At 45.5% G+C, this 14,215-nt stretch overlaps 1 protein-coding gene across 3 annotated transcripts in view; it reads left to right on the top strand.

The window, feature by feature from the left end:
- Positions 1-445: 445 nt before the first annotated feature.
- DSCAM (DS cell adhesion molecule) overlaps positions 446-14,215 on the top strand; it is a 754,308-nt gene continuing 740,538 nt past the window's right edge. For all 3 annotated transcript variants that reach the window (XM_067739530.1, XM_067739531.1, XM_067739532.1), the window contains exon 1: positions 446-584. In XM_067739530.1, the coding sequence (XP_067595631.1) occupies positions 542-584 (43 nt within the window). In that variant the 5' untranslated portion in view covers positions 446-541. The remainder of the gene's footprint in view (positions 585-14,215) is intronic.

The raw sequence follows: 14,215 nt of genomic DNA, 5'->3' as shown, positions 1-14,215 counted from the left end.
AGGGGGTCCCCGCTCGCCTCCGCTCCGCTCGCTCCTCGCCCGCCCGCCCGCCTCCCAGCCAGGGAAGGTTAGCGAGGGATCAATGTGATTCGGGCCGCAGGAGAGGAAAGATGAGCCTGCCCGCCCGCCTGCTGCCTGGCTGCGGAGGCTGACGGCCGACGCACCGGAGGCCGCTTGCTGCGCAGTCGGGGCGCCGGGCGCCCGGGATGAGCTCACGCCCGCGTCTGCGGCTCCGTCCACCTGCCGACCTGCCGGCGGCCCCCTGAGCTGACGGCGCACCTGGGCTGCAGCCCCGCCGGCCCGCTCTGGCCGCAGCGTTGGGCGCGGCGCCCGGGAGCAGGTGTGCAGGAGCGCGGTGCGCGGCGAGCGCAGCCTTCGCCCCGGAGCCCGGCCGCGCCGCGTGCCCGGGCGGCTCGGCAGCAGCGGCGGCGGCGGCGGGCGGGCGGCGGCCCCCGGGCGGGTGTAGAGCGAGCGGAGCCGGGCGGAGCGCGGGGGGCGAGGCCGGCGCGGCGCTCGCGGGAGGCCGGGGAGCAGCAGGGGCATGTGGATACTGGCTCTCTCCTTGTTCCAGAGCTTCGCGAATGGTGAGCCTTTCGGTTTGTGATGAATTTCATTTCTTGTATTGACTGGAGTGTGGGGGGATTGGATGCATGGGTGAAGTCTTTCCCTTTTCCTCCTCCATCTGGGTTGAAATTTGCAGGCTTTTATGTTTTAAAAATCTTATTTATATTTCTTCGGGGAGGAGAGGAGGCAGTGAAGAGAGGACGGGTGAAAAATTGCTCTGTAATCATTTAAAGGCGCTTACCTAGCAAGGTGACAGCTCCGAGCTAACTCCTGTACTAGATAGCTACCTCATTCAGAATAAACCAGGTTTGCTGAGAGGAAGAGAGACGGAAAGATCGCCAGTTTGACACACCACAGACTGCAAGGGACATGACATTCCAAGTGAAGGCAGGTGGAGGGGTCAGTTAAGAGCGTCTGCCTTTAGATTCAAAGCTTTTTGAGCTTTTAAAACATGTGCTTTAATTCTGCTGCAGTTCATCTCCAGCAGCACGAAAAGCCTTTAAGAAAGATCTGTCCTTCTACCACCACCACCCCGCTTCTTGGTACTACAGAATCCCCACAGCCATTTATGTAAAAATATGCACTGTAGGCACTGATAAGCATTACATCATCTGAAATGTTGACAGATTCTTTAAAACACCTGTATACTTGTAGAAATGAAATCAGTGACTATTGCAAATAGCATTCCTTTCCTCATGTCCATCCAATATTATATCTTGAAATGCTTTCTTCCCGGGTATTTGAAAAGCTATTTCTCTTGACTGAGTCAGATCCAATTAGTAAGTGTGACTGCACCTTTGGTTGCCTGTCACCGCGTAAATATGAACTCGCATGTATGAATGGCTTCCTCTCAGCTGGGAATGAGAGGAAATTGTCATCATTTGGCATTGCCTGGGAGTAGCTACAGCTTAAATTCCCATTTCAAATTTCGGAACACAAATCTGCATAAAATGTATGACTTGCTGACAGTTAAAATTAAACCATTAAGCAGAATCCCCTACCCAGGAGGGAGGGAGGGGGAGAGAGAGAAAGGAAGGAAATCTAGCCCTTACGAGAAAATACCAGAAGCCAAGGGGAGGCTGTAAGATTTTCCTGGAAGATGCACAGGGCAGCTCTGAGTGTTAGCTGCATATTCTTTGCCTACCAAGATAGTGCTTAAAGAATCAACACACCGACAGGCCAGAGGAAATGCATAAACTTTGTAAAATTTAAAAAAAAAAAAAAAGATGACTAAGGAAAGGTAACACTGCAAGAAGGAAATCCTGAAATTAACATGAAAATGATACTTTGCTCTCTAATATAACCTAAAGCAAAGTGTTCAAAACTTTCATTTTGAGATTTCCTAGCAGGAAAGAATTGCAACAAGTTCTGACATGACACCCATCTTTCCCAGAGGGCACTATACCTCTTCTGCAGCCTCGCGGGAATTTACCTTGGGGGATAGATCTGCTTTAGCTAATGTGTGGTGATGCATCAGGAAAGTCGGCCCTTTATGCTGCTCTGCTAATGTGAACTCAGAGAAAATGTAAAAATGCTCACATACGTGTTCCAGCGCCACAAAGCATTGACGGCCTGTCTCACCTGTCAGGGCGTACATCTCTGGGCTTCTCAGAAGGACCTGGGTTATGGGATGAAACGTAATTTCCACCCTATTGGGAAGTATGTATTTCAGGATGAGGAAAGAGGTCGTGCTTCTGATTGTCAGTCAATTGGTATCTGTTTTACAGTTTCATAGTTATATATGACAGAAATAGGTCTGGTACAGTCTCTGAAACACAGATGCTAAAATGTGTGACTATTTTTTTTTTTGAATCAGTTTTACTAAAATAATCATGATAGCCATATATAGTGAGAAAATTGTATAAAACCTCAAATAATCTACTCTGTGGAAAATCCGTGCCAAGGCTATGTATGTGCATTTATACTGAGTCCTAGAGCATATTATCTTCTTATACCTTTTTCGGGACCCTTAAAATTGATTGATAACCACCACTACTGATACTATAATGAATACAGGTAGATTTCACAATATGAGATATAGACTGTACATGCAAATGAATATTTTACTTTGCTGTATTACGTGTTCTGATCCCATCTACCAGAAGGATATGGAATCTCATGTAAAAATGGCCCTCTCTTTATATGATGAAGCATTTTAAAAAAAAAAAAAAAGGCCTGACTGTAGAGCTTTGGCTTCTTTTCATTTGTGGGGGGAACTCGCTGTAAAGAGTTTTCAAGGAGTGATGTTCAGGGCATACTGTGGAAAGGATCATAAAATAGATAGTCATGTCAAAATAAAATAAGAGTCCAGTTTGGAATGATGCCTGTTTATAGGACCATATTTCAAAAATGTGAAATTAAATGGTTCTTATCTATCTGAATGAGACTTGAAGAAAATGGAGAGATTTTTTTTTCAACCATGTCATATTTTGGTCTACCTTAATTTTGAAAAATTCCTGAATGTGTATGATAAAAAAATCTATGAATTCTAATAGCTACACTGACTATTGCTAGGCCTGAAACATCAAAACGTCTGACATGATAAAAAATATATAATTGTAAAAAATGATGCAGTTTGATATCTTGGGGTACTCATAAAATAAGAAGCCCACAATGTATCTGCATTTTAACGGTAGACAACAGCGTTTTTCCTACTGATGTAATGGGATGTACATTTATTTCTTAATGAAAGCATGGTTGCTGGACAGGCTGCAGACAGGATTCAGGGTAAAACATAGAAGTCAGAGAACAGTCCCTTCATGGGCTGAATCCTTGAATGAATTGCCTCACCTGATCAGGTGCAGTCATCACGTCTAAAAGCAGTCAGCTTGTCCTGCAATGTTCTGGAAATACTCTCAGGGAGCTTCAGTTACTGTGCAAGGGAATGGGGGTCCCTCTATGTGCAGATATGTCTCACAGCCTTTCCTTGGGATGGAAACACACTGCATTGTGTTTTATCACAATTTCTTTGGGCTTGAACTCTGATGAGAATACTCTAGTTTACAATTCTTGTTAAGAGCATAGGTGGGCTTAATGAGCAGATTTATTCTAACTAATACATTTTTGTTAGCATCCTTGATTTCTGTTGTTATGTACACAGAGGTCCCTGACATCATCCTTTCCTGAGCCGTGCAATTCTGGGCTTTGCCGCTTTGCCATTTTCAGGGAGCTTGTGGAGCTTAGAGAGGGCGGGTGTTGGGAGAGAGAAGGGTGCTCGTCAAAAAGAAAGTGGGCCGCGCAGCACCTTCCTGCATCCCCTGTCATCTCCACAGGGAATTACGTACCGCAAACTTATATTTTATTTAAATTTAGGAGCAGACATTTATGAGTGCAAATGCAGCTTCAGGGTTTTAAGGTGATCTTTATTTAATTCATGGAAATATGTGGAAGTAAAAAAAAAAATGTTATCAGGTGACTAATTCCAGGGCTTGCTCCCCACTTCTCCCTCTCCTATTTTTATTAAGGAGATTTAAATTCCACCCCAGAATTATAGAGTTCATAAAAATTTTCTAGGTCTCTTAAGCTTGGGTGCCCCTACAAGATGCCCCGTGTAGGAAAACAAAATGCCATGCAGACCTTTATTAAATGCCAGCCGATCCTTCTCCACTCCTTACTCTCTCCTGAATGCCACTTTGGTGTGCCCGCAGTTTGTTGCTGTGCGTCAGTGACTCACTGGGCAGAACTGGTCCAATACAGCACGCTGATAGGGGAAAATAATTGTGACCAAGAAAAAAAAAAATGCCAATCTAAATCCCTGATTCCTGGACCTCCATGTAGCTGTCAAAGTGTTTTATCACTGATGTGTCTGGGATGAGATGCAATGAGTATTTCATGAAGAGACTCAATGCAATGGGCATCGAAACTCCATGTAAAGGAGAGAGAAAAAACCAGGGAAGGTCATTTTATAAAGACCTAAGAACACTGCAGGAGACTGGAAATTTATGTTTGAAAAATAAAACGATGGATTTCTCCGTGGATGCATTTACAAAACGATGGCATCCAAATTTCACAAAATTAGCCGAATCCTACGGCTGAGATTATGAATGCGCCTCGTAAATAATTAACAGGCAGTGGAAATAATACAGTTAGCATTAGGTAGGGCAGAGCAGTCGGCAGCGCTTCCAGAGGCGAGCACTCGCGCGTTCTGGGTCCCCTGGTTGTTTGGCGGGGCGGCCGGAGGCCCCGGGCGTTCGCAGGAGGGCGCTGTGTCTGGTTATTTTCTTGGCGCTGCGCTGCCGCGCACGCTGGCTCCCGGGACCAGCTCCATCGGCGGCCTGGGAGATGGTGAGGCGGTGCTATACCTTCACGTCAGTTGTGTCCCTGCCACAGGACACTAGTGGGCGGCAAACCTCACAAGACTGGTGCAGCCAGACTTCACGGGCAGACGAAGTCGCCGCCTCCGAGCAGCGGTGCTCTCTGCGCGGCGCGGCGGCCGGAGGCTCTCCTCCCCGCGGCTTCTTAAGTTCGCCGGGCCCAGCCTCCCGGGTCCCGGAGTTCAGCCCAACAGGAGCCACGAATGCAAAGCCTACGGCCGGCGAGGCAGGGTCCGCCGTCTTTGTTTCCAGTTTTCCCCAGGAGGCCGGTGCTCCCAGCAATCTGTTGCAATCTCGAAGGTGCAGAGAAAGGGAAAGGCGGTGTCCGGGGCTGGAGGGCCCGCGGACCGTGCGTTCGCATCCCACCTTCCCTTCCCACTGGCTGGGGAGCCCGGCCCCGCGGGCGCCACCTCTTGGCGGAGGTGGCTGCTTCGAAGCAGCCCCGCGCCTGATTGGCTGACCTTCCAATGTCATTGCGGGAGGCCCAGCCCGCTTCGCCGCCGCTGCTGGGGATGGGGGTGAGGCTCCGCGCCGCTCCTCTGAGCTCCCCCGTCCATCCCCGCGGCCCGGGACCTCCTCCTGCGCCCCCAGACAAACCGAGCAGCACCTGTTCGCCTGGGCCAGGTGTTAATCCTTCACAGGCCACAGAGCCGGGCACAGAAATTCTCATTTTAAATTCTCATCTTCTCCTGCCCCTCCCCCCCATATTTATTACTTTTTTTTCTTTCATGTTTTGAAAATACGAAAACACTCAAAGTTGCGTTTCCCTTGTTGAATTTATGGGTTAAGATGAGGCAGGGGGAACGGAAGGTTCCAGCAGCCCGACTTGTACACACTGTGCAGTTCTGAATTCCTCGGCCGGTGGCACACCGTCCACCCAGGCGGCAGGAGGGCAGGCGCGCGGATAACCAGTTTTGGGTACAGAGGTTAGACAGCTTCTGATCGGGATATTCGGAAAGACTGGATTCAGAGACCTGCTCGCCGCAGATTAGATTCCTGCATGATCTGCTTCCCTAAAACCTTGGCCACTTCCTTGACAGTGTCTAGAGTAATCTGTAACTCTGTTTATTTGGTGCCTGTTTGGCAGGTGACTGCCTCCCTTACTGGATGGCAAGGTCGGAAGGTGAGGCTCCTGCCATGCCGGGGTGTGTCCTTCACACAGAGCAAACTGCGGGCCGGGCAGGTGGAAACAGATGTTCACTGACTGACAGAAAGAAGGGACAGGATGATGGGCAGAGCCTTCCTCCCCTCCTTCGCCCCTTCCTCTCTCCCATCTGCCTCTGTCTCCTGCCTCTGTCTTATCCTTCCTTGCCGGGTTAGCTTCTCGTCTGCCCCGTCTCTGATTCTACTGTATAAACCATTGCGAGAAATGCATGTAAACAGCAGTGTGCATTCCTTGGCCGCTGCCGTCTAGTCTGATGCACTGACTCCATGGCTGTGGAAATGCTCATTTTCTAGAAATGCTTCTGGGGGCATTTTCTTCTCTTTCCCAAAATGGATTCACATTTGGAGTATGTGATGGGACTTCACCACAGTTACGTAACAATGCTATAATTGCTTTAGGTGTTCTTTGTGACTTGGATTGGGTCAAATGTCACGGGAAATAAGTTAATAAATGCATTGGACCCCTTGTTCTCAAGCGTACGCTGCTAACTGGCACGATTTGAAAATCCTATACGAGGTGTAACACCCTGTCGTGTTCTGAAAGCCAGTCAGAAACATCACACCAACACATAAGTTTCCCTAGGGGTTCCTGGGAATTCGTTTCTTCATCAAAGAGCCTCCAAGGATATCAAAACAAAGCTCAGTTCCTTAGGCCTTAATCGTCTTTAAAAAAAATCACATTACTATTTTCTTAAGCATTTTGTTGATTAATGGGTGTCTGTCTCATCATTATCTTTTTTTTCTTATTTTCCAGCAGAACCAATTGTAAAAGTTGGTTCCTTCATCAAAGTAACGTGAAAGGAATATGTTTTACCATTAAAATTGTGATTTGTATCAAATACGAGAATCAAATTAGGTGTCTTGGAGCTTACAGTATTTATCATCGTTTGATTTTTGGAGATCTGTCTTTATTCTATATTGTCAATACTTATTATTTAAAAAAAATCATTCACTTGGGTTAATTTTTGGTCTTTAAGCTCCCTGGGTTATGGAAATACATATCACGGTGGAACAGAGAGGGATGAATGGAGCTGACCAGATAGACGATGAGATAAGAAGGAGGAAAGAGGCTACTACACAGAGAGACAGAATGACAGGGATTAATGAACCTCGCCTGCATCCCTATTTAAGTTATTTTTACGCAGAAGACAGTGAGTGAGATTTAAGAGTGAGCAAGCAGTCCTATTTATAGAAAGCCATTTTTAAATGCAGCGGCTGGGAAAGCGAAAAAATTGAAAACGTGAGATCACCTCCATACGAAATGCTGGCTTCCCCTACCTCCCCAGGACCATGGAGTTTTTTTTTTTTTTTTTTTTTTTTTTTTGGAGGAGAATAAAAGCATAACAGCCCTTGAGGAAATATTGAGAAATCGCTTTGAACTCTGCAGAATATTCTTGAAATGCTCTCAGGGCTTAAGTCCATGTCAGACTTGGGGAGGTGAGGGTGCGGAGCCAGTATCTGTATTATTTGGAAACTGGGCTTCGGTAGGTCTGAACAGAGGAATGAAGTGAAGGGAGCATGTTGAACTTGCAGGGCTGCCACAGATATTTACTTGGCAATAAGCATTATCCTTCCTGAAGATACTCAACAGCACAGAGTGGGAGGGTGACTCTGCATGCATGTTTAGAGTAGAGCAGTTACTAAGTGTTCACATTTAGGATCTTGTGATTATTATAGGTTCCTCTATAATTAAATTTTGGCGATTTAAAAAATTGTGGCATATGCTCTTCTAATTGGCCAGTCCAGTTGGGATAGGCAGTGTCCCTACAGGCTGCTTGATTGACGTAAATGTTCCTGGACAAAGAAAAATGAACACACTTGCTCTTAGGAATGAAATAGTCTTCTTTCCTAGGACTGCATTTACTCAGTGTAACATTTTGGTTTTACTGGCCCCAAGTGCACCTTATTTTCTGTTAAGGGTAGAATCCTGGACTTTGTATGGAAATGCTGCTGGTGTACAGGCTGCACATCTGAACAAAAGCCAGACCAACCCCAAAGTATGATGCTGTGAAAAGCATTTTCCTTTTATCTTGTGAACAACCATCTATGCAATGGGTTGTTTTGTAGCCAATCTCCTTAGACCGTGGAACAGGCAGGTTTGATGAGGTGGTGGAAGGAGATTTGAACTGATTTATTGCAGATTTTGATTCATATGAGCTTTGCCTCTTTTAGTATGAAAATGATGAACCAGGAAGCAGTTTTAAGCTTGACTTTACACAAAACTTAAGCCATTCTTCTTCTTGTCCACTGTGCATAAATACTGAATACAGTGAAGTCAGTTTATAGTTCTTTCTAGATACCTGAATCTCAAATTATTGGATGCTTGTGCAAAACAACAGTGGTAATAACACTCCCAGTGAAGAGACTCTGATGACCTCAGGGTCCCCAGGGGCCTTCGGTATCCTCATGGGACTGAATGATGGCTATGTTAAGTTGGGGTTAGAACCAGCACGAATGGGTGCATTGGATGCTGACTGAGGTGGCCTGTGTCACACCCTGCGGAGCCATGTCATTTGAAATGGCTGATGGCAGTGGACACTCTTACCATTGATTCCTTTTCCTAATATTGAATAAAGCATTGATTTTTCTCACGAGACCTGCTTTTTCACTCATCGCATGGACTTCAGGACAATGGGAGAATTTTTTACAATTATATTGTTACGGAAAGGCAAACCATGAAGATAATTAGAACCACTGCAGTTTGCTGTGTTTTTAAATTTTACTCTTTTTTTTTTCCCTTTATGTAAAGACCTGAGCTCTACTGTGGAAGTTTTTGAGTAAACATACTTTCTCATCAGAGAAACGTGAGATTCATTTCTTCTCTCCACAGTCGCCCCACTGTGGCATAATTTGATCTTGAGGTCCCATAAGACACCAAAAACCCCAAGTCCCAGTCTGCTTAATTACAGTGTTTATTTCTTAATATTGGCTGTAGAGCATTCTTAATAACCGATTTGTAGCTGCCAGCGTAGAAATAACAGTGCTTTGTAATATCACGTGTGAGACTTCAGGGATGAGCTGAAGACCTCAACAACCACAACGTACTTTACTAGTCAAACGAGCACCTCCACGCTGTAGAGAGGGTGCAGTGGTGATTTTTATCACCCCTCCTGGAACTTATCATGGCCAGTTCCTGCAAAGGGTAGCCATTTATCTGTTTCATTGGCCAGTGAAAAGAAATGTGTGAAACGTATGAAAGGCCCTCTAAGGTACAGAATTCTTCTTTCATAAATGATTCAGGCTGGTAAAGCCAAGGTTAGCAGGGGTCTGTCTGGTGCCTTGACATGGTAGCAGAAAGTGAATAGGATGGTTAATTACCAGACGTGTACATACATATTACGACTCACCCAAATCAATAGCTATTAAATCTTTGGTGGCTACTGTTTTACTATAGGCTTGATGGACATTTACATGTAGAAACGTGGGTAGAAGCATTTTGACCTAGATGTGATCTTGGTATTTGTTTTGGGTAATTACTTTGATCAGTGGTCAGTTCATCTATGTCTTAGGAGATCTCCTATTACCAGCCACAACCCCCCCTGATTTGTAGTCGCAAGAGACCCCTTGGTCTTCCCCCACCCACATGGCCCCATAGCCCCATAGCCCCATCACCCCATCGCTGGGGATGGGAAGGTGAGGATACACTGTAGGCCTCTGTGGTATCAGATGCTTGGAAGCCATGGAAGTTAAGGTTTATGGGAAGACCAAGCGTGGGGAGGGAGGAAGGAGCCACCCCACGTCAGGACAGCAGGAGTGGGAGGGGGAGGAAGGAGGGTGCATGCCGACTGGAGGCCGGTTGTCGATGCCTTGAACCGTGTTCCATCTTACCGTGCCTCCGTCGGCACCTTCCAGTTAAGGATCAGGGCCACTGGTTCTTAAAGCCCAGGTGGGCCGGGTCAGGGAGGAAGAAGCTGGGCATTTCCTGGAAGGCTTTTCCCCTATGAGCCTCTCACAGGAGACTGGATGCTGGCATTGTATTGGGAATGGGCTGTAGCTTGCAGAGCTCCTGAGGTCTAATTCCGACATGTGCCTTTGCCATCTTTTCCCTCCCGCATGGCTCCTTCAGCCTGACCGTGCGCACGGCTCGTGTGATCTTTTATATTGTTCGTTTTATAGTTGCCCAGCTCTGACCACCAGAGGGTCTGGTTCTGCAGCTCTGGGGTATGCATGGCTGAAGTATCTGTATTATTATTCTGATCCAGGTGGCATAAGCCAGCTCTGGATGGAACAAACTTGGAAAGAGGCTGCCCAGCCCCTGGCTGAGTTGAGGTAGAGGGGTCAGACAGTAGCTAGAACGTCAACCCCATAAAGCTTCATGTAGCCCCCAATGCGCTGTTGGGGAGCTCTATACTGAGTAGTGATTTATTGAGAGGGTGTGTATATATATATATATATATATATATATATGTATATGCAGGGCTAGGGCTTCATTGAGTGCCACAAGGATTTGGGCAGATTTGGGGAACGTTGGTGGCAGAGGGGCTGGTAACAGGGAAGACCCTGAGTAGAGCGGGGTGCGATCCCAACCAGGGACTGCCAATTTGGATGCTAGTACGTTGAGAATCATCTGTATATATATCTGTACAAATATCTATGCTTATTTGTATCCAAATGTATATAGGTGTGTGTATATACACGTACATACACACACGTAATTTTTTCTTATTGTTTTAGCATATTTGATACCCAGGTTTATTGCTAGCACGTGCTTTGCTGTTGGACTTCGGTCCTATTGTGTTTTCTCAAATCGACCCCTTCTTTGCTAGCAACTGGAGTCCTGGCAGAGAAGCCCTCTGAACCTTAATGTCACCACATTCCTCCCAGGCAGAGATCAATAGTGGGAAACTGTTTGGGTTATTATATTGGAAAAGCATAAGAGAGGCACTAGGGCAGAACAGACAGGGCAGGAATACAGGTCTGTTTGCACCTTGAGGTTTTGCCTGGATGCCAACCTGGGAACGTTACACATGTCTTCTTTCCAATATCGGTGCACAAGTTCCTTCCAAAGCCAGGTATAAGGGGCTTGGGGATTGGGTTTACTTGGCCTCTGCACTTTTCTTTTAGGTAAATGACCCCAGGTGGACTGTATTTACATCATACGAAGTATTGTCGTTAATGCTAGGTTGTCATAAACAGAGAAAATGGCATATAAGGACATATATGCATTTTAGGCCTTGTAATATGTATGATAAAATTGAGGACAGTTATGAGTGGTGGAATAATCTTTTCAAAACACCACGTCCTTGATTTTTTGAACTAAAATAGACGTGAACGTGTGCTGGAGAGAGGCCTAAATTCAGAACCTTAAAAATAACTTTTTGTGTCCTGAGATCCTATTTTAGATCATATTAAAAATATCTTTCCCTCCTGGGCATCTGAAACAAGTTAGATGTTATAATCCTTGGGCGATTTTATTGTGATTCACTATAGAAATTATTCTTTCAGAGCGGCTGTTTTGATTTTTAGCTTTAGAAGAAAAATGGTACGAAAGACATTGTGGGCTGACGAAATGTAATTTCTGCTTGCTCATAAGTCCTTGAATTGGGGTAGACGCTATTCCTGTGCAGCAAAGAGCTCCTGCCCCTCTGTTCCTTTAGAAAGCGGGGAGGGCTTTGTGTTCAGAAGTCATAAGCTCCGCCAGAGGGGCTTTGCAGAAGAAGATATTCGTTTAAAATAGCTCACAATTCCTCTCTGATTTGGAGTATTCATGGCCTCTGCCACTTGGACAGACTGCTCTCTCTTAAATTTTGTAGCAGACGAGGGCAGCCTTTTTCCATATGTCCTCCATGGAAAGGTCATAAGTATTTCCACCAGCAAGCTTAATAACCTTTGAGAGATCTGTGAGTGATTGTAGATGGTTAAATACTTTCCTTAGAAAAATAGAAATGAGGGACTGTGGGACTCAAATTTATTATTAGAACAAATCACCTTAACTCACAGAAAATATTTATTGCATACTTTAGTAAGTGTTGAGTACTTTTCCCTTAGGTTTCCACCTCTCCGTAAGAATGAATGTTATTAGGTACCATCCGACTAATGGCCAAGGCGGTTTAAGGCAATGCGATGAATCTATTGGTAGTGGAGATGCATTTGTGAGAAACGGAGGGGATTTCTGTATTTATTCACTTGTCATCATTTACACCTTCCTCTCTCCCTCCTTAGGAACTGGGAGCAAATATCAGGGCTTCCACGCCTACAATGAGAGTGTAGGAAGAAAGTGATATTTCCCTGGGGTCTGGAGGCCTTCTATGCCTCTATTAATTTCCTAAGTCACAGGTGGTTTGCCCTGATGTGGGCAGGTGGAGGGACACTGCTGTGATTCCCCAGCTGCTCAGGACACACTGAAGTCTGGAAGCAAGGGATGGTGTTCTTTCTGCCTGTGGGTATCCCCCTCAGGGGTTGCCTGTTGGAAGTCAGCTGTGTCTTTCTAGAAATCTCTGAATGGGGAGAGGCTGGTATTTATAATTATTTTTTCCAAATTGCACAAGCATAGGTGTTATGGGTTATTATAAAGCTCTAAACAAAGACATCGGATATAAAGTAAACTCCATGGAATTCCATGGAATTATTATTAGAGGCTCATTATTTTTGGCAGATGGGAGTAAAAGACTCCTTCCCTCCTCTTATGATCTGATCATTTTTAGTGCTCCTGACAAACTGTGTTCTTCAGTTAAAACAGGATTCTAACCAGGGCAGCTCCACTCCCTCGGGGATATTGGGCAATATCTGGAAACATTTTGTTATCACAGTTCTGGGGCGAAGGGGATGCCCCCGGCATCACTAGTGGGTGGAGCCCCGGAATGCTACCCAGCATCCTGCAACGCACAGGACAGCCCCCCGACGACAAATAAGTATCTGGTCCAAAATGTCCATAGTGCTGAGGCTGAGAAACACAAAGTTACGTAGTTTAGAGCCACACTGCTGCAAAATGTAAGATTGGTTTTGTGCTTTTCTGTGGATGCTGGAGAGAAAGCAAAGATGTTTCTTCCGAATCTCAGTTGTAACTCCTTTGGCTGCAAAAACCATAGCTGGTGATGCTTGTTTAAGCTTTATTTACTATTTTTTTCCATGAACAAAAAGAAACAAATCCCCAATCTGTGTGTCTTCTTTTTCATCAGTCGCTAAGAACACAGATACCAAGGTGTTCCTGGGTTCCTCCAGCCATTTTCCCCTCAAGTGATTATGCTAATTAGTGTTTGATCAGATGGTTAAATTATACTTCGATGAACCCTGCGTGCTAACCGCTCGGAATGCATTTTCTTTCGCCTGGTTACTTTGTGCCCGAGTGCCCTACGCTGCAGGCCGACAGAGGCCTGCTCATCCTGAAGATGCTGATTTCTGTTTTCAAGGCAGTGCAAATCCTCTTTGTTGCCTGGCAAAGGGAGAGGGGGTATTGTGTCACTTGCTTTCCCAGGCAAAGGCTGGATGGCAGAAGCCCCTGGGAAATGGAAACCCTGGTTAGAAAGCACCCATTATTTGAAGGTATTAGATGCAGAGAAACTCGGAGGAGGAAGCTGTGTGACTGCAAAGGGCACCAGCCTTTTTCTCGGGGAGACTTCCCTGTTTGCATTTCTCTCTCGTTTCCACGTGTCCTGTGAACACAAGCCTCTTGTGTCTGTGGTAGTCCTGGAGGGGTGTCTCTGCGTTTATTTCAAGTGTGTACGTCCTTAAAAAAGGAGACCGCCATTTTGTTTTTGTTTGCCTTGTGTTTTAACACCATAGCTTAGGGTGGTTCTGTTCATCCCTGAGTTCACGTAGTGAGATTGTTTTTCCAAGAGGAGCACTTTAGTTTGGGTGATTCTGAGGTTTGTTGAGTTAAATGCTTATGAAATGCTCTCTGATATAAGAAAATTTCGAATGTGTGGGGAAGAACGTGAGTGAAAAATATGGATGGCAGTGTTGTTATTAATGGATTTCTACTCTACGGTAAAAGGTTGCCACGGCTCATTTTTGTGGTTCAGTGAGCTTAGCAATGATTGGATTTTTCTTTATACCCTTTGCTTTTTTTGCCCTTTACATTCATATAATGGGATAGTCTGGTTACCAGAAATGTATTTAGACTATGTATAGTTGTTTTTTTCCTATCAAAATGTGCATGTGTTTTGATATCGTTGGAACTTATGGCATCTTTCACTTAAGAACGGGCCAGGAGATGATACTATATATCACTGGTC

Source organism: Pseudorca crassidens, chromosome 5 (assembly GCF_039906515.1).
Source record: "Pseudorca crassidens isolate mPseCra1 chromosome 5, mPseCra1.hap1, whole genome shotgun sequence".
Lineage (NCBI taxonomy): Eukaryota > Metazoa > Chordata > Mammalia > Artiodactyla > Delphinidae > Pseudorca > Pseudorca crassidens.
Note: the sequence above shows the minus strand (reverse complement) of the source record. Positions and strands in the feature narration are given on the sequence as shown.